At 43.3% G+C, this 20976-nt stretch overlaps 1 protein-coding gene across 1 annotated transcript in view; it reads left to right on the top strand.

Moving 5' to 3' along the window:
- MTHFD1L (methylenetetrahydrofolate dehydrogenase (NADP+ dependent) 1 like) overlaps positions 1–20976 on the top strand; it is a 186909-nt gene that overhangs the window by 33905 nt on the left and 132028 nt on the right. Inside the window, exons 9-13 of the mRNA XM_066372996.1 lie at positions 5084–5175; positions 6627–6724; positions 9211–9384; positions 17169–17305; positions 18742–18788. Of these exons, the coding sequence (XP_066229093.1) occupies positions 5084–5175; positions 6627–6724; positions 9211–9384; positions 17169–17305; positions 18742–18788 (548 nt within the window). The remainder of the gene's footprint in view (positions 1–5083; positions 5176–6626; positions 6725–9210; positions 9385–17168; positions 17306–18741; positions 18789–20976) is intronic.

Below are 20976 nucleotides of genomic sequence, written 5' to 3'. Positions count from 1 at the left end.
GAGCACGTGGATGAATGAAGCAGTTAGGTGTATTCTAATTGTGGGATTAATGGCCTTTTTTTTTCTTTCTTTTTAACAAATAGAGAACCTGCTCTAAATGACCTCTTTGAAATATAGTCTCTGGATATAACTTTTTTCCCCCTGAAAAAAGTCAGTCCCTAACCCATAAAGTGCTAGGCACGGCAGGTTGACCCCTCTGCTCAGAGTCCTAGTTGGATGAGGAAAGTCAGTTACGACATTATTTATTCTAATGAATGTTTCTTTGCTATAATATTTACTTGCAGTTTTTTATAAGAGTTTATATATATATTTAGGACAATTTTGGTATAGTCCTGGCTGGAGATAAGAGAGTCTATTTCCATGTTCTTTTGGAATTTCTGCCCCCCTTCATCATGATTATATGAAAGTGACATATTTTATCAATGCAACTCTGCCTTGTTTTTAATAAATTTCTTTTTAGAACCGTTTTTCTTTTTTCAAGACATTCTTTAAAATATCAGGTTTCAGTATAACAATTCTCTGAGGGTCGGAGGGGACCGCATCCTTCTGTTTCCATTTATCAGTTCTGTGTGGACTGATGGCAGTTAGTTTATTTTAAATTTATCTGATCCAGTAGTAGTTTTCCTGCTGTTTTTCAGTGCCAAGAGCCCAGGATAGTTCCTGACACATAGTAAGGAAGTGCTCAGTTAATACTGGGTGTTGGGTGAGTGAATAAATGTGGGCTCAGCTCAGAATTAGTCTCTGATTACAGTTTTCAGTTGGTTGTAGATTTAGAGACACTTCCTTGAGCTTGACCCCCACTTAGAAGCTGTGCTGATGAAATGGACGAACATTTTCCAGTTCGTACCATTTATGATAACATTACCTTCCTCAATAGTCAACATTTTAACAACTTTGATTAGTATGCACATTTAATCTATGAGTACACTGGGGAAGGAGCTCCCCCCCCCCAATTATATAATCTTGCCCCTTTGACGAAATAAACAGACTTTTTTTCAGTCATTTTTAAAAGGAAAGGTGCTTTTATTTCAAGTTAAGAACAAAAGAATTTTTAATAAACTTGTGATTGCATGAAGGCAGGGTTGTATAATGACATTTTCATCCTCATCTTAATGGTGCAGGATTTTCCTACCCTCCCACCCCCGTAAAAATAGACGGGTTATGGTGATTTATGATGAGGTAATTCCAGAGAGGCATTTTATTGAGTACCTGATCTCTGGGGAGGTTTTCCTGATGGCTGATATCCCAGAAGCAGTGCTCGGAAAAACAATTACACCGAACTTCTTGGATCTGTTCACCCTTCTATGGCACAATTCTGTTTAGATTTAAAACAGAGACATAACAATGGTCAGTTTTCTAGCTGTAAGTGTAACTAATATCTTTATTCATAAAATAATTATCTCAAATGAAGGAAGTGGGTTCTGCTTGCTACAACAAGACCGTTTTGAACCCTAATAGTAGGACTTATTTCCCGATTCACCAAACGAGAGAGAGAAGAAACTGGTCTCGTGTCTCAGGGTCAAAGAACAGCATTAAAAGAGCGACTTTGTGGGTCGGAATGGTTTTATAGCATCATGTTAAGCGAAAATACTTATATTTAGTGTGGGGTGGGGACAGAACTCTGGGCGGCATCCCAGGTTTCATGCTAATGAGCTGAAGGACCCTGGGGGACTGTTAGGGATCTGAGAGACAGTTCATTACGAGGGTTTTTTGGTTGTTTAATTAATAATTGCATTGTACATACAGGCTGTGTGACTTTGAGCAAATAAATTAAGCTCTCCGTTCTTCATTGTCCTTGTGGGCAAGATGGGAGCAAGGCTATTGGAAAGAATAAATGAGATGCCCACCTCCAATGCCATGCCTCTTTCATCATAGCTGCCAATAAGTGTTGGTCCATTTCCTCTCTCTGCTTCACTGTTGTCACACCACCAGCACACAAAGTAACTTTCAGATTCTTGTTAACAGAGTGTAAGTTTATATTTGAGAAATCAAGCCCAAAGTAGGAAGACAATCCAGTGAGATTTTAAGAAAGTAAAAAGGCAATTTTAGAGAAATTAGGCATGCATATAATATAATCATTATCCTATGAGAGTTGGAATATTTGCTTATGACTTTTAAACTTTAATTATTCTAAAATTTATTGCATCTATTACTCGTTTTCCTTATTTTTTTAGGAAATTTTAGATATTTTAGACCTATCCCTGAGATATATTATTGCCCGTTTCTTTTCATTTTAATTCATTTTCAATATAATATATTTAATGTTTTTTTACTTTTTTAAAAGGTTTAGCCATTTAGAATAAACAAGTCTGTACTAATTTCTTCTTAATTTGGATTCAATGATTTCAAAAGGGCTCCTTATATAAATTAATACTAATATTTTAATTATATTCTTTTCTCTGAAGATTTTTACATTGTACTCTTTTTAAAAATAGTAATATAGTCATTTGCTAATGGAATTCAGATGTTTTAAGTTACAAGTGAGAAACTCTTGAACATTGTCAAAACAATTATACCAAAATTATATTTATTGCATTTTACTGTGAATGTATTTAACTTAATATATTAACTTGTTTATACATTTAACATAAAAACTAATCTCCCATGGTTTGGTTTTTTCTATACTAATTTGTGATTTTTAGCTCTTTCTGTTTTCAAGCCATCACATTAATTTTTTGGTAGCTTGTTCTTCTAGAAGGGGGAGAAAATATTTAGAATCCAGTCTGTGGGTTCATACAGTGCATTTTCGATGAGAAGGGTGCCCTCGGCCAGACTGCAAAGAAAGCGGAAACGTTTCTATATAACAGCGATGGCAGGAAGGCTGCAGAATTTGCCGTGGTCCCGCCCACTTGACTTATTCTGGCAAAATTCCCGGGGTGAACTCAAAATAGCTCCTGTCAGAAAAGGCCTGTTCTGATTTCCAGGGAAAATAGTATAACACTTTAGCCTTAAAGTTTCTTATTGTGGAGAGTTTGGTTATTATAATAAAAATTATAAGTGAAGGGCTGTCTTTTAATGTGATTCATTGACTTGTCCCTGGAGGAGCCGTGAGTTAATGGGGAGTGTTTAGTGGGAAGTGAGAAGACCCATTTGGTTTGGGAAGGGACCCTAGCTGGACTCACAGGCCAAGTGTAGACAGCCCTCCGGATGGGGGCCACCCTCCATAAAGGCTGAGGGTGAGATATGTCTTCCTTTCTCCATTCTCTCTAGCCATGAACTTAATAGTAAGGATATATTCCTAATTGGCCGAGTAACCATCTTAATTGCTTCAAATTCTCTGGATTCAGAATTTTTCATTTAGTTTTAAGATGCATTGATCTTACTACAAAAGCAATATAGTGTTCACGTTAGAAATTTTGTGAAATACAGAATAGTACATGGAAGAAAATAACAGTAACTCTGAACCAGTCACCTTAAGATAACCATCATGCATTTTTCGACACACACACTCAAAAAAGGCATTGCACTTAATTTTATTGGATGGAATATAATAGAAGAAGAAAATAATATGATATAAAAAAGCATTACTGAAATTCAATGAACTTTCTTCAAAAAAGAACTATTGGTTCCTACATGATTCTTCTAAGATTTAAAATATATGTGTATTTTGTATTGTGTTTTTTCATCTTTGTGTTGATTATAGCCACGTTCTATTGTGTGCAAGTCAGTGGTTGAGATTATGGAAGGGATGATTCACTGTCTAATTCTATCGACAAAATATTCTTTATTCACATGGGTATTTGTGATTCCGTTCCGGGAACATGCATTTCTAAATTGATACCACCAGTTCCTAGAATGTAGCTTTTTCCTGTGTCTCCATCATTTACAGATATAGATAAGAACAAGAGAAGCATATTTCTTTTCTGTAGTGGTTGGACAAGACTTTCAGATCAGATCTCTAGTGATTTAAACAAAACAAAACAAGTCTCTCTCATTTGCTAGACTCTTGGCTTTTGCCCGAATATGATTTATAAAACTGAAGTGTTGCTAATCTTTAAACAATACCTGAGGGATATGATTTTCCAACACCCTTAATACATTTGACAATAGAACATCACAGAACACTTACTCTGTCAGCAAAATGGATCGTTTAAAAGTGAAGTGGCCAGAAAGAGGGAGAGAGTTTCTTAATACAGAAAAGTCACATCAGAAATGTTTCTTTTCTCTAAGGGGGGATGTAGGCTACGTCATCTTACACGCGTGTTTACTTTTTATAAACTTTAGAGTGCCAACTAAAAGAGGGCAAAAGTGGAAGCCTTATAAAAAGTGCCTCTCTGTTTTGAAAATCAGGTAGTCCCCCAAATTAAGATTCTAAAATTTCTCAGTTTGTATGGGAAGTTAGTCATATCACTTTTATGATAGAGATTTTTTTAAAATAACCTTTGAAAAGCCTGATCGCCTGGCCTGTGGTGGCGCAGTGGATAGAGCATCGACCTGGAATGCTGAGGTGGCAGGTTCAAAACCCTGGGCTTGCCCGGTCAAGGCACATACGACAAGCAGTCAATGAACAACGAAAGTAAAGCAATTATGAGTTGATACTTCTCATTCCCCCCAGCTCCCTCTCTCCTCTCTCTGTAAAACCAGTCAATAAAATCTTAAAAAAAAAAACAAAAAGGCCTGACCTTTCACATAACACTCTGCTCACCTTCTCCTGTAGGTGCTTAGTGCCCCTCCTTATATTTCGTTTCCAGAGTGACATCGCTTTTCTTTTACACATACTGTTTAAACATACACACCACATGCCGAGCACTTTACATACCGTATCCCACTCAATTCTCACAAAAGTCTGTGAGCTGGATATTACCCAGATCGAGTCATAGGCCTCCAAGTCACAGTTGCTAGGAAGCAGTAGAGGCAAGATTTTAATCCATTCTAACTCTATAAAGTGTGTGGCCCAATCGAGAGCCCCAAGCTGGTGCCAGGGACTGGTGACCTTCCTGTAGCTGCGCCTGCCGTGGCGTTCTAGCTTACTGGGATGAAACTGAGAACATCAATGACTCAGTGTGCTGACTTTTTACCAGGAGCACTTGGTTATAAATGACGATATACTGAAAGTCTTTTTCTTTCCTGAAATTTTTCACAGGGAAGCTTGGCTCTGGTTCTCTGGGCATGCACTCGAGTGGTCCCATCGCAGAAAATGATGTGAGTCTCCTGGCGGCAGCTCTGCGGATTCAGGTGTGTTTGACGTGGCCACTTGGAAATTCTTGCGTTTGGAGCTTTGATTAATAGCGGCTAATATTTTACAAGTGTTTCTGTTTGGCAGACGCAGTGTTAAACAATTTGCACACATTATGTCATTTAATTCTCGCAACAATCCTATTAGATAATGGCCCTCCCATTTGATAGATGAGGAAATGGAGACTTAGAAAAATGAAATTACTTGCCTTGCATCACATGACAAGTATGGGACAGGGAAGCCAATCAGGGTTTGTTATTAGTTATCTATTGCTATGTAATAAATGACCCCAGAAATTTAACAATTTAAAACAACCAACATTTATTACATCACATAGGAGATTTGGGAGGAGCTCAGCTGGATGGGTCTGGCCCAGAGTTTCATATGCAGTGATGTCTGCCGGGGCTGCAGCCATCCGAAGGCTGGACTGAGGCTGGAGGATCCACTTCCAAGATGGCGCACTCATGTGGCTACTGGCCTGTGGTGTTTAATTCCTCACTGGCTATAGGCAGGATGTCTCGTTCCCCGTTATGCGGACTTCTCTGTAGGGCTGCTCACAATGTGGCAGCTAACTTCCCCCAGAATGACTGCTCTGCAGGGAAAACTGAGGAGGAAGCTGCAGTATGTTTTATGACCTGGTCTCCAAAGTCACGTGCCACCACTTCCTCTTTCCTGTTCAGTAGAAGAGAGCCACCCGTCTAGTTCCCATTCAAGAGGAAGGGAGTTGGGCTCACTGCTTGAAGACAGGACTATTAAAGAATTTGAGGGCACTCTTGAACCAGCACCATCTATGTGACATAAAGCCTAAGATCTCCCGGTCTCCACTACATAAGCCTCTTACCTGTGCTGGCCTGAATGTCACCTACAGTGACGGTGACAGCCCGCAGAGGCACGAGCTACCGCTGCAGAAGCCTGCACCTCGCATTCGTGCCACAGTAGAATTAAACAGAAGCGGGTTTTAGCTCATTTCTTTCTTACGTGCATCGCAGTGCACAGTGAAAAGTTTTTACTTCAAAATGGAATGCAAAGATCATGTTACATTTCAACCAAAGCCAAGTTTTGCTTGCGTGCGTTAATAATTCCATTTGCAGGGACAGTACTTGAAATGGTGCTGCAGATTTGGGGAAGGCAGCCTCCAGCCTGATCCTGCAGGCGTTCTTATGTTTTCCTTTTCTAACTCAGATGCAGAACCCGCTCTCTCATCTTAACCTGTGCGCCTGACGTCTTAGTGAACACAGACTGTACCTGTATCTTTTACGTTTTCCTTACTAAGAAAGAACAACAAATATAATTACACGAGAATAAAATTATGCCTGGTATTCGCTTGCGTCCTTGTGCCAGTTTATAAACTTCTCACGGCAGGTCGTCCCCGAACACTGTTTTCACAGTTCAGAGGCGCGCCCTGCCAGCTTTCACTCTCCTAACGTGTTCTTTTCTGTCCCTGCTGCAGAACATGGTCAGCAGTGGCCGGAGGTGGCTCCGTGAACAGCAGTACACGAGGTGGAGGCTGCACTGCTTGAAACTCCAGCCCCTCTCCCCAGTGCCAAGGTATCCGGGCGGCGGGTCTGTACCGATGTCAGCTCATCACAGTGCCTTCACCTCCACAGTGACCCACAGAGTGTGGGGCGTGACCTGTGGTATAGGGCTTTGGTGCTAGGTCATTTTCTCGAATCAAACGGCCACACTATTTTTTTTCTATCGTATAAGTACTCCAACATTAAATAATAATGAAACATGTTGACCACATCCTATCGTTTCTAATGTGTTTCCTTTTTCACTTCTGAAGCCAGGATGTACCTACTGTCACTGATGAATCCTGTACTAAATGACAAGGGTTGTTTTTTTTTCTTAATAATTCGTGAAATCATGGTCTCTTAGATGTGACCAAATACAGTAATGCAGTCATTGGAATATGTTTTTTAGGGTTAGAAATACCCAACATGTGCCATCTTGGTTTTGAGGGCCATGTAGGGTTTCTACTCTGGGGGTAGACAGCCAACCCCAGCCGAACACCAGTCTGCGTGGGGCCCAGGCTCAGCGTTCTTCAGAACACAGTGCTATCCACCGTCTGGCAGGATGCTCTGCTCTGGTACAGATGGAGGTTTCTTCAGAGTGGGATTTAATGAAGTGTAAGCTGCATATTCTCTCTGTAAATTTGGAAATACAAACTGGAGAACATCGTCTCAGCATTTTTAGCATAGTTAGGGAAGATAGCTGAGCCAGAGCAGTGCATTCTGCAGCCTCAGAGCGGGTCCTCTACGACTGCCCCAGCTCAGGGAGTGGGCCCCGCCCCTGTCGCCACGCTGGAGGCCCCGCCCCACTGCCCCAGGCGATCCGATCGCCACTGCTGGGAAACAGCGTCAGTAGTAATTGACTAAGGTTCACTTCCCATACCCGCTGCTTTTTAGGTTTGACCTCGGTTTCCTTGGGCAGTCACTACACACTGTGGTTCCGTTATACCCACCAGGCTGTGCTCTCACCCCTGAAATAGACTAAACATCTAAACATCTTAGTCATCCTCTGTGCTCATTAATGCATAAATTCCAGGGGATGTTGTTTTCCATAATTTCATTGCTGCAGTTCTGTAATCTGTTTCATAAAATCCTTTTCCAGTTACTTAGGTCGTTCTAGGACCTTAATTATTTTACGTAAATGAGTGAAATCTACTTACAGAGAGAAAAATGTCTGAGATGGACTCCAGAAAATTGTGCGCCACAATCTTTGCCTAAATCAAAATATTATAAATTCTACTTGGGGGAAAAAGTGCTTTAATTGCTTCACCAAATTTGACTTCTAGAGCCACTAGGGAAAGGAAGGCAGGCTGAGTCATTTATAAATAACTCAAAAAATCAAAACGATGTCACTGTCACTTTTTAGCCAGTAAAGAGAGAAAACCGTGGAGATTTTCCAACTGTGAGCTCTTTGGTTTCAGAGACTGGGGGGGAGGGGTAGCTTGGAACGGAAAATGAAGCAGGAGCATGGGCAGGATCTGGGGAAGGGAGACCCTGGCTGGGGGCACAGAGCTCAGCCCACATCTGGTCCACGGTGCCCTCTCCCCACTCTCAGCTGTTCTGCCACCCTGCGGAGAAGTCGGGGTTGGAGGTAGCTTGACTCTTATCTCGTGGGGTCGTGGAGAAGAAGTTGGGGTCCGATGTGACCGAGAGTAGATTGCCAGCAACAGCAACAGAAACAAACCAGAACAGGGAGGGATCTGCCGCCAGAGGAGAGGAGGGTCTGCCCCCCACTGCAGAGCCCGCTATACACCCCAAAGACGGGCTCCAGGATGCCTGCTCCCCCCACTCTGGCTTGGGCCTGCCAGGTTTCCCTCACAGACAGATGGGCGGCCTGACCCCCAGTGCAAACATGGCCAAGCTCGGGAACCCCAGAGGCTCTCTCTCTGAGAAGGGAGGGGCAGCGGTGTTCCCTGTTGCCAGATGAGAAAATAGAACAGCGTGTTTGCCCAGTGATACCCCAGAGCGCCCAGATTCTCCTGTGTCTGAAACTGAGCTTCGGGTTTGGGTCCATGACAGTCGTGTAATTAATAAAATATTTTGGAATATGATTTTGGACTAGAAGTAGGAAAGAGAGAGGGAAAGTGTGGACACAGATAAAACAAAGTAGCGTTTCCACATTTTTGAAAAGCCAGAAGACACATGGGGCTTGCCCAGTAAGAGTAACATTATACAGTAACCCATCTATTTGTGGCTAACAGACACAGCAATGACCATGGAAAGCACTGTGGTCAATGAAGGATTTATACATCCTCCTATTCTAGGGCACAGGTGTTATCCTGGTACCTGGGCAGAATTCTAGGATCTTTACTGTTTGTTAGGAGTGGCTGCTCTAAAGTGATACACCATTTTCTCATGTGCATTAATTGTTAGCAGTTGTGCTTAGGGCTGCTTGGGAGACGGGACCATGAAGCCGTGGTGTTGATTTGATTGTTGGCATGGTGTGTGGCTGTTTTTCATTCTAGCAGCGACCACCTAAGCTGAAAAGACTCTTGCCTCTTATATGTTTACCCCTCTCCCCAGTGACATAGAGATTTCAAGAGCACAGACTCCAAAAGCTGTGGACGTCCTTGCCAAGGAGATAGGATTGCTTGCAGATGAAATTGAAATCTATGGCAAGAGCAAAGCCAAAGTACGTTTGTCCCTGCTGGAAAGGTTAAAGGATCAAGCAGATGGAAAATACGTCTTAGTTGCCGGGTAAGACTGCTTTAAAATCCTTTCTACTAAGAAGACGTGTTTATCAAACTGTTCCCTGTACGACCAGCTGTCATCACACCCCTCAAATCTATCCCGTTCTCAGACTTGACGTTAACTTGTCGGTTGCCCTTGGCATTCCTTCCTTTGACGAGACTTAAGTGTTTCTTTTCAGTGCGCAGGCAGCAAGTTAGCCTCCACAAAATGTAACGTTTAACAGGTTGCTAATTCAGTACTTGATTTTTTTTGTTTCTCATATTGTGTTTTGATCGCCCTTGCTCTTTCTCCACCTTGGATTTTTCCTTTAGTTTTTCAGGATGAAAATTAAAGTCAGAATTGAAAGGAAACCCTTTTGGAACTGAGCAGGTTGTTTCTGTGTTCCACTTAGAAATGGCATTTTAATGGCAAATGGACGGATAATTAATTCCCTGAAACTTTGGTTTTTCCTGCTCATGTTTTTAAATTTTCTTACAGATGTATTTGAATTATAAAAACTCAAATATTTCTCTTTTCTTGTACTTCGAAATTGATGTTGGACCAAAGACAGATGCACAGTATTTATGAAAAGGAGTGTTTGCCTTATTTTCTCTCTTTTTTTAAAAAAAGAAATACATTCACTAGCTGGAAAAAAAAATGATAGAAAACAAGGGATTTCAAATATTTATTCAGTGTGACCTCAGGGAACATTTTAAAATTTCATTGCACAAGCTTTCTGATGATGTATAGGCCAAAGCTTGGGGCACACAAACTTCTTAAACAGGCGGAGACATTTCTTATAATTGGACTTGACTCATTTATTAACTTTGCTTTACATATTTAATTATTAATGTAAGTGCTTCATTTCTTTCTCTGGTTATAAAAATCATGCCTAGTCATTGTAGAAATATTTCAAAACTACAGAAAGTATAAACAAGGGAGTGAAGCATCCCAAATCTAGCACCCAGAGAAAACGGCCGTTAGCGTTTGAGACCATCGTGACACAGATACGGTCATTCACGAATGAGATCACTTACATGGCTCTTCCAGCGGCGACTTGATCGTTGGACATTGTGTTCCACACCCCGGACTGTGCAAGTCAAGACAGAGCCACATTATCGCTTTTCTTTTCATGGCTACATACCATTTCACTGTTCGCATCCAGGATTCATAAAGTGCTAAGGAAGGGGGTTCCCCAGCAGAGCGGGAGGTGGAAATACCCAGGGTGAGGGTGGGTCCCACTTTCTACATCTTCCCAGCACCGAGAAGCATGCTGTGACCCAGCCACATGTTTCTAATGCTTCAAGTCAATTGAGGCAGAAAAATGATTTGAAAACATCATAAGGATGTCCCATAATTCGTTTAACCAATTCTCTACTGCTGGGCACCTAACATGCCTCCCATTTTTGGCTGTTATAAACTGCCAAAATGACCAGCCTTAGGGATGCATGTTCATGCATTTATCCAATGTCTTCTTAGGAAAAATCCCTAGAGGTGAATTCAGTGTTTCAAAAGTACCCCAAAAAACAACATATCATGCAGAATATCACCTCTTTAATGGTATAATAATTGCTTCGTATCTCCTCTTCGTTCTTCTCCACGCTCCCTACCCCCTCCTTTTTCTCTGGCTCCTTCTGTTACTGTTTTGTAAGAGGAATCAGCACCGGGGTCTTCCAGAGTCATGGAGGTTTTAAGGGATTGGTACTTCGTTGCAGCACCTTGGTTGCCTGTGGCTTAAGCCTTCTTCTTCGGGCTGCACAATTCACTCTGAGTTGGACTTCCAGCCTGAATTAGGGTCCTTTCCGACCTAGGACAACCCTGCCCCAACCCGAATGTCCCCTAACTGAGCTACAGGAAAGCTCCTTGCTGAGCGATGTGGGTCCCCTCGGGCCAGTCTGTGAAATGAGCCAGCTGACGGAGAGGACTCTGGGTCCCCGAGTTTGCAGGACACACTGAGTCAGTGACACTTTATGGTCATGTGCTCGCTGCAAGTTTGTCTGCGGTGAATAAACACACTGGCACCTTGAGAACTTCCAAAGCAAAGTCGGCGTCTTATCGTTGGATTTGCTTTCCTTCTCCCGGGCCTTGGGTGACCTTGGTGGGCGCGGTTGCTGCGTACCTCACCCCGTTTATGGAAGGAGGACTTCAGGAAAACTCAGGGCGGTGGGGGGGGACACACTCTCAGTTTACCAAGAAAAAGTCACATGGCATTTTTTTTCTCATGGAGTGACTGTGGTTTCCTGTTTTGGGCTTCTGAATATTGCAAATGAAGGCCCTGGCCAGTTGGCTCAGCGGTAGAGCATCGGCCTGGCGTGCAGAAGTCCCGGGTTCGATTCCCAGCCAGGGCACATAGGAGAAGCGCCCATTTGCTTCTCCACCCCCCCCCCCTCCTTCCTCTCTGTCTCTCTCTTCCCCTCCCGCAGCCAAGGCTCCATTGGAGCAAAGATGGCCCGGGCGCTGGGGATGGCTCCTTGGCCTCTGCCCCAGGCGCTAGAGTGGCTCTGGTCGTGGCAGAGCGACCCCCCGGAGGGGCAGAGCATCACCCCCTGGTGGGCAGAGCATTGCCCCTGGTGGGCGTGCCGGGTGGATCCCAGTCAGGCGCATGCGGGAGTCTGTCTGATTGTCTCTCCCCGTTTCCAGCTTCAGAAAAATACAAAAAAAAAAAAAAAAAATATATATATATATATATATATATATGGCAAATGAAAACACAGGTATAGACAGGGCCCTGCCCTTCGCCAGGAACGCAGAATGGATGCTTCTGCAACAAACGCTCTGCTGGTATCGTTAGCAGATCCTTCGCCTGAAATCCTCCTGCCGAAGCCTGGCCCCCAGTCGTGTGCTGGAGAGTGACCACTGACATGGCTAAACAGGACAGCAGCTGCCCGCCGGCCTGCGCCCAAGAGAACACCGCTCTGCACGGCCTCTCTCTAATGTTTACATGTGCACTTGAGCTGAGGAAGCCAGGCGGCCTTGTCATAGAGAGAAAGGAAAATTAAACCTGAATCCTCAAGTACACAGTTAACCCCAAGAGATTGGTTCTTTTCCTGCAATTGTGGTATAAGTGCCCTTACTGAACAGAGGGCCTGTGAAGGCACAAACATTAAGCTGTGTTCCTTGCAGCTGCTTTGGGGAAGAAAAACAGCTGTAAAAGTAGGATTTTGAGATGTATACGCATCTGCAGCAGAGCTTGAAGTTTTTTCGAAACTATATACCACACCGTATTCTGTAAGACAGGAATAAAGTCCTCCCGTCAGCACAGCAAATGGTATTGAAGTGTGTAAACTGCCTTTGTCACCTCATCTTTTCAAAGCTGGATGCTTGAGATTAGTTTAAAAAACAGAGATTTTATTTATACTCCCAAAATGATGCCCATCAGTAGAGCACTGGTCTGGCGTGTAAATGTCCCAGGTTTGATTCCCGGTCAGGGCACACAGGAGAAGTGACCATCTGCTTCTCTGTCACTCTTCCTTCTCTCTCTCTTCCTCTCTCTCTCATGTTCTCTCTCTTTCTCCCTCTTTCAGTCATGGCTCCATTTGAGCAATTTGGCTCCAGGCACTGAGGATGGCTCTATTGCCTTGCCTTAGGTGCTGAAATAGCTCACTTGCTGAGCAGTGGAGCAGCTGCCCCAGATGGGCAGAGCATCACCCTGTAGGGGGCTTGCCAGGTGGAGCCCGGTCAGGGCGCATGCAAGAGTCTGTTTCTCTGCCTCCCCACCTCTCACTTAATAAAACAAAAATCACCTCCATATTCTTACTTTTGATCAAGTCAGTTATGGAAAAGCGACATTTTCAAACCATTGTATCCTTCTTTGGAAATATAAATGATCCCTCCATCAGATGGAGACTTTTTCTGGAAGGTGTTTTTTTATTCTGAAAATAATGCCGGCTCACTGTATAAGAATTTAATGTAAAGAAGAGTAACTAGAAGGAGAAAATGAAACCTTTCTCTCATTACTCAGAAGTGTTAAGAAATTTTTATATCTCCTCCCAGGATTTCATCTGTGCATTCGTCCTTTTTACACATTGAGATCATGCTGTACATCCCACTCTGTGTCCTGCCCTTTCTGTCTGAAGCCCATCACATAGAGCTCTCTCCACGCTTTAGAATTCAAATGCCCACGTGGTTTTTAAATAAATAACAACATATTCGTTATTGTACGTTTCAATGTATGTGTAAATGCGATGTAAATATATCAGCAGCGGGATGGATAGATAAAACGATGGATTAATATTTTCCCCCCTGCTAGTAATAACCCAAGAGCAGAACAGATTAATTTTGAAAAGCTCTTCTTCCAGCTTGAGAATTTCTTACTCTGTCAGAATCATCTGTATTTCATCAGCTACACATTGCATGGTATTTATACCTACACATCACTCTATTTGCTTTGCCTGACAGAAGGAGAAGTATTGGGAATCGTTCAGGGAAGTATGCCAAGAGAATCTACGGGCTCTTGAGTTTTACATACTTTCCCAGTTACACTAATGAAAAGGAATTTGTTTGAGAACTTGACTCGGAGTGCAGCTGTAGGGCATTGATTGTGTGTTCAGGAGCTGTCCCCATTGGCCCTTTCCTGATTTCTGTGCAGAAGTTTCTAGAATGTCTCTGAATAGCTTAGACAGAGCAGCCCAGCTCGGTCTGTGACAAGACTGAATTTCACATTAAAGAAAAATTAAAATTATTTACATCCCTCTTTTTTCCTGTACATCACCATATACCTGATTTGATGATTTTATTTTGTTAACTGTTTCTACCCCTTATTTTGGTCTGTGTATAAATAAATAAGCTTTATAGGCTTTTCTAAGATTGTGCCTTTCTGCCTTAGGTAACAATTTAAATATCTGTGAGTTTTTCTTTTATTGGTGTGACCTGCACGATAGAACCAAGGTGTTTAGAAGGAACCACTACAGACAGGACCTCTGACCCATTTCCCTCAATCACATGTGAAGGGACACACCCGAACATACTGAGGAGTTTATCGTTAGATAATAAAAGGCTTTTTAAAAACACTCCTTGTCGTGAAGATGCCTGGAAGGAAAATGCACTCGGGGGCTGTTTGAGCATATCGTGTTTGGAGTTTATGTTTAGATCCACGGCTAAGAGCAATAGATTCTAGATTCGGAGAACAGTTCAGTTTTACCATGACCTAAGCAATCTCTTTGATCTTTGAGTAAGTGACCAACTTCGCCCTGTGTCCAAGTTGGCACAGAGCACTTCCATTTTTACTGTGGTTGACAGGAAACATTCGTCTCAGCCAAAGGCGTTAAAATGGCTTTGTGAAACGGTTTTGTGCCCCTCTGTAACCCTGTACGGATGAGAATGGGCATAAACCTTCACCTCAGCAAGCTTGTGGCCTGGCAAGTGAGGCGAGGTGTCAGGAAGCGTATCGTAACGCCGCCTGGAGAGTTGTAGGATAAACATGTAATAGATTGGAGCAGATCAGTCTGCTGGGGAGAGTAGAGAAAAATAATGACCCCAAATCTCAGTTCTGTCTCCATACACCCTTAGCTCTTATACACAAAGAAATTTGGTTGGCACGGGGCTTGATTTCTAGGTCAACAGGATACATTGGAATCTGAGCCGAGGACACGGGGACAGCGATTAAAGCACATTTTGATGCCATATGCAGGAACGAGGTGAAATAAGTTTTTACTGTAGCTCTTCTTTTATTGCCCCCAATAAATACTTCCTACTCTCTGATTTCCCTGACTTGGAACCGTTGGCAGGAAGCTAAGCGGCCCTGTGTTTCTAATTAGGAATTGGAGGGCGAGCTGGAGCTTTGCGGAGGTCATCGCTGGGCGGGTCTGCTCTTGGCCGGCTCCGGCAACTATGTTAGCACATCCTTGGGACCAAAAATGTAATCCCTCGTGTGCAGCTTAAGTAAACCACCCGGTTCCTCTGCAAACAGTAAGTGCTCAGTTAAAAAGGGAGTGGACTCAGAGCCTAAACACCTTCGTGTAACTGTTGAGTCTTTGTGCCGACCAGGTATCATGTGGCTGGCGGAGTCTAAGGGTCACTCCACCCAGCAGTGTTCAGGTTGGGTCACCAGCTCCTTACCAGTGACCTCCTCGGTTTCTCTCCAAGACTCCCTCTCACACCCCTGCCTCTTCCTCAGGGTTTCTTATCTTTTTTCTAACTCTATTCACTGTCACCGGCTGATCTTATCCATGCTTCAGACAGCTAATGTTAGCTAATGATTTCCATCTATGGAAATAACCTGTGCGAGGGTTTGATTTCCAGTTCTACTGATTGGGTGACCTTGGGCAAGTTACTTAAATGCCTTGTGCCTCAGTTTCCTCATTTTTCCAATGGGGATAAAAAATAATTAACCCAATAAGTATAACACAGAGGCTAGCGTGCCAACCACCCCGAACCCACCCTCAATTTTGTCTGGCTATATTTATTCACTTATCAGGTCTCAGTTTAGAATTATTTCCTCCAGGAAGCCTTCCCTGCTGTTCCAAATCTAGTTAGATCTCCCATGTGCTCTCATAATACAGTCTAATTGCCCTATTTCTCCTGTCTTAGTGCTTATCACATTCATTGTAATTGCCGGTTTATCTGTCTGTGATTAATTATGAGCTCCATGAGGGCAGTGGTGGAGTCCAACTTGGTCATACTAGACCCCGGGGTCTAGTAACCTGGCATAGAGTGGTACTTAATACATATTTGCTGAACGAATGATTGATTGCATGGCTCGGGTGGTCTGAGATAGTTACGGATGATGTATCTAAAGGCATTAATTCTTTGTGGTCACGTCACTAGATTTGGCAGGTCAAAAAACTTCATCATCAGTTTTGTTGTGGTTGAGTATCCTAAACAACTTGACTCACACCATCTGACTCATAGAAGACAATATTGTAAGCCCAAATGACAGTTTTTAAAACTTTATTTTGGAGTTAAGGGTATTTTCGTTAGAATATGCTAAGGAACAATTGTATGGGGCCTTACCTGGGAATGTAATACACACCTGTCCTAGCACATGATGCTGTGATATTGTTATATCTGAACGTGTAATGTTTGTTTTGTAGGGTGTTAGAGCCAACGATAAGCTCCCCAGAGCACAGGCGACCTCCTTAGTGCACTGAGGAGCTCTGGACTTACTCTTTCTAAATATTTGCAGGGCTGTTGTATGGGAAGGGATGAGGCTTAGTGTGTCTGACTCCAAGAGATAGGAGGCTAGAGGAATGCAGGCATCTCTTCTTTAGGGGAAATGACTTTCTAACTTTATATAAATTGCCTAAAAATGAGCCACCCTGGAAGCATGAGCTCCTGTTGCTGCTTGTTTTCAAACATGATGGGGACAACCCTGGACACTATATCCAGAAGGAAATGGATGAGTGGAGGCATTAGGATCTCTTCTGATCCTGGGAGATGAGCCATGCCCTCGCTCACGGACCACTGAGTTAGGCCCTGTGCCCACATTCTGTCCCAAGTAAATGGCCTTGGAATAACAAATGCCAAAGTACCTATCAGCAAGAAGTGACGTGGGATTAATTTTTGAAACCATTTTGATGGATGATTCTATGTGGATTCTTGAAGGTGATGTTCTTAACACCACCGCCAAATAACTTTTTTTTTTTTGTCTCTCGGATCAAGTTGTGTCTATATCCTTACTTTAACTTAAGCTGTGGCCTGTGTGATGTGGGTAGACCATATGGTTTAAGAAAATTGATTAAGTGTATTTTGGAATGGTATGTTCTCTCCTAATAGCCTCTGATTTGGCTTTGGTACCTTAAATTTATTTTGCATAGGTTGTCTAGGAAATAGTCTTAAATTCACTTTTATTTTCCCTCTCTCTCCCAAATCAGGATCACGCCCACCCCTCTTGGCGAAGGGAAAAGTACCGTTACTGTTGGGCTCGTCCAGGCTCTGACCGCACACCTGAACATCAACTCCTTTGCCTGTCTGAGGCAGCCCTCTCAAGGGCCGACTTTCGGAGTTAAAGGTACTTTGTTTAAACAGCTAGCATGTTTTTTAGAGCAAAATTGGGGAGTAAGATCTTCAAAGTTTAAAAAGAACATCATCAACAGATGTGGAGTTAAAACTTATCAGAAAAACGGGTACATTCTATCCCTACATGCAGCCCCGCCTCCACACTCAGTAGGTGGCGGTCCCCCCAAGTTGGTCCTCCTGCAGTGGGGGGTTTTGGCAGAGGCCGATCCCCTTGGTTTCCCTGAACAGTTCTTGCTCAGGAGTCCAACCTTGAGCAGATGCCTTCTGTTTCATCAGAACCTTCTTTCCCAAGCAATTTTGAAACTCTGCCATGTATGTTGGAGTTGTAGCATCCCAACCATGATGAAAGATCTTTTCATTCAAGCAGCCCTGACCCTTTCGGCTTGACCCAAGTCTCATCTTGTTCTGAGCTGCTGGGTGGGGCCTGAGGAGCTCTGGAAACCCACTGGCTGGGAACAGAGTTGTGCTGGAACTCCTCCTTGGCTGTGGTTGGGCTGAGAGCTGGCCCCGTCCCATTCTCTACTCTTCTCTCACTGATTTATTGTGAAATGATTCTCCAACTCACTTTACAATAGCATCTATTGCTCTAATGACTCTTTATTCTTGGCACTATGTGGATTTTAGCAGTATTATATTTATATTATTCTTGCAAATATTAGTAACTGCTCACTCCTTAAGTACTGGTAACTTATAGAATGTCATGCATTATCCAGTGGAATGAATGCTAGACTTGGAGCAAGAAGGTAAAGGTTTCATTCATGACTTGTCTCTTACTGCTGTGTGACCTTTAGCCAGTCAAAACCTCTCTGAGCTGCAGCTGTAAAAGTGTAAAAAGGCATAAGTCAGGCTTACCAGGTTACTGTGAGGACCTAATGCGGTAATGTAGGGAAAAAAACAAAACAAAACAGGATAAGCTATGAAATGATATATTTTTAGTAAAAATAAGTCTTTTTAATGTAATACCTTTGTAATTTTGAGAGATAAGCACCATGGCAAATCCTATGTATTATTATCTGAAATAAATTGAAATTTATAATGTTAGTGTGAGTTTATCAGATTGATTTTTTTAACAAAAATTTTTGAAACTTCAACTCATGTGCAACTTGAGTGAAGCATAGCCACGTAGATCTAGTAATAAATAAAAGAATCTCACATTTGCTGCAGTGACACTTGCTGTATTATTTTTACCCTTTGTTTAAACAAGGAAACGGAAGTCCTTCAACTGCAGAGTTAGACATAGCGTGAGCTTTCCCCCCTTCCTGTCCTACTTGGATAAATGACTGCGTTTCTTGCCACCTGTTGCTGTATTTATTTCGTCCTGGGGGTACGTGCCTCCCTGGTGGGTCTGGGAGCCGCGTCCCCAGGGCTCTGTTCATCTGCGTTGTCACTGTCCTCGACAACTCATTTTCTGTTCTCTCGGTTGTTTAGGAGGAGCTGCAGGTGGCGGATACGCCCAGGTCATTCCCATGGAGGAGGTAAGGTCTCAAAGGGATATGGGTCATGTGTCACTGCTTTTCCTTCCTGTGCTCCCTTAACACACCTTAACTTCTGTGCTCCCAGAAACACAGGCCCACGATCCTCAACTCCAAAGTCCTAAAGGCTCTGAAAACCAAAACCCGGCATTTATTGTTATGAGCGATTCGTGGATTTTGCCTGTTGCCGCTTCATAGTTTGCCGCGGAAACGCCGGTTTTAATGAATGCATGCCGACCAGGTTGGGTGGAGACCATACCCCGGAGAACCGCTCAGGGTTTAGCCCGCAAGGATTGAAAGGGCACTGGGGTCCGTCTGTCATGGCCTCGGCTGCCTGGCTTGGAGTCGGGCGTTAGACAGCAGGAAGTACCTTATGATCGTTGCGTAGGTCAGAGAGTCACACAGTTTGTTCCTTGAATTCAAGGACCTCCCACATCTTTGTTTCTGTCCCCAGTCTGAGCACAGTGCTTGGCACTCAGAAGATGTTTGTTGACCTTGTCAATTAACAGGCGGTGCGTACTGGAGGAAACTTAGTAAACGTTCATGGGGAAATGTTAGCAAAGAATTCCCAATGGACTGATGAAGTGAAAGTGAAAATACTAAGACTTGAAGGGGTAGCGGCCCCCGGAAGAGGGGGGAAAGCCGTCCGGGCAGTGGGAACCGCTCGGGGAAAGGCCTGCGGCCGGCGAGGTTGACCTGTCAGGGGGGACGAGAGGACACCAGCCCAGGCTGGAGGGCCAGCGGGACGCGGAGGGAGACGAGGTAGAGGAATGGGCAGGGGCCAGCTCTCGCCTGCCATCCAAGTTCATAGCCAAGAGGCTGGGTGTGGTTTGAAGTCTCATGGTCAGCCATTAAAGGAGTCTTGACAGGGTTTTCTAAAAGTCACTCTGGTTTCTGTGTCGGGAATAGATCGATGCAGGCCTGAGTGGACCTAGGGGTCCAGTAAGGAGACTGGGCAAGTAGCCCAGAGAAAGAATGGTGGTGGCTTAGCCCAGGATGGTGGCCGTGAGGATGGAAAAAAGGGGTGACAATGATTTCAGACGTGTTTGCCGATGTTTGCAGAATTAGATGTGGGGGGTGAGAAGAGGGGAAGTTTCAGGGATGATATTCACGCTACTGGGTGGAGCAAGTCGGTAGAATCATTTATTGAAATGGGGGACCAGGGATTTAATGGGTGTGAGGCTGCCTATTGGGTGGCGAAGGGTGGGGTAGTCGTCAGAAGAGTCCTGTTGGGGGCCTGTGGCCCTCCAAGTGGAGATCAAATGGACAGCTGGGAAGAAAAACTTATACCTCAATTCTAAAATGGGCAAAGGATTCAATAGAAACATCAGAAAAGACATAGTAACTAATCAGTGAATGTTTATCTTCACTAATAATCAAATGTTTATATTAAAATGACTATCAGTTATTATTTTACTTGTCAAATTTACAGAGTTGGATTTTTAAAAATAGTACCAAATTTTAGCAGAGAGAGACTGAAGGGCACTTTTATACACTGCTGGGAAGTATTGGTAAATCTTCTCTGGAAGAGGGTTAGACACACGTATCACGAGCCTTAAAAATATTTGTACCGCCTGACCAGGTGGTGGCGCAGTGGATGGAGCGTTGGACTGGGATGTGGAAGGACCCAGGTTCGAGACCCTGAGGTCGCCAGCGTGAGCGCGGGCTCATCTAGCTTGAGCAAAAAGCTCACCAGCTTCGACCCAGGGTCGCTGGCTCCAGCAAGGGGTTACTCAGTCTGCTGAAGGCCCGTGGTCAAGGCACATGTGAGAAGGCAATCAATGAACAACTAAGAAGTCGCAACGCGCAACGAAAAACTGATGATTGGTGCTTCTCATCTCTCTCCGTTCCTGTCTGTCTGTCCCTGTCTAACTCTCTCTCTGTCCTGTAAAAAACAAAAACAAACAAAAAAATATTTGTACCCTTTGGCTCAAATAAATCCATTTTTAGTTTATCTTAATGAAAAATTGCTGGTGCAAAGATTTAATTTTAAAACCTGTTTATCTTCGCAGTTTATAGCATTAAACAATTGGGGAAAAACTTAAATGTCTAATAACAGGATAAAATTAACTATATTTTGAAGACTAATAGTGTAAAATGCTGGTCTGGTCATATTAACATTAAGTGTAAAAGCGAAGGTATAAACTGTTATGGTGTTAGGATCTCAGTGTTTCAAATTACAAATATAAAA

This window comes from Saccopteryx leptura, chromosome 3 (genome assembly GCF_036850995.1).
Source record: "Saccopteryx leptura isolate mSacLep1 chromosome 3, mSacLep1_pri_phased_curated, whole genome shotgun sequence".
Lineage (NCBI taxonomy): Eukaryota > Metazoa > Chordata > Mammalia > Chiroptera > Emballonuridae > Saccopteryx > Saccopteryx leptura.
This window is presented reverse-complemented; position numbering and strand designations above follow the sequence as displayed.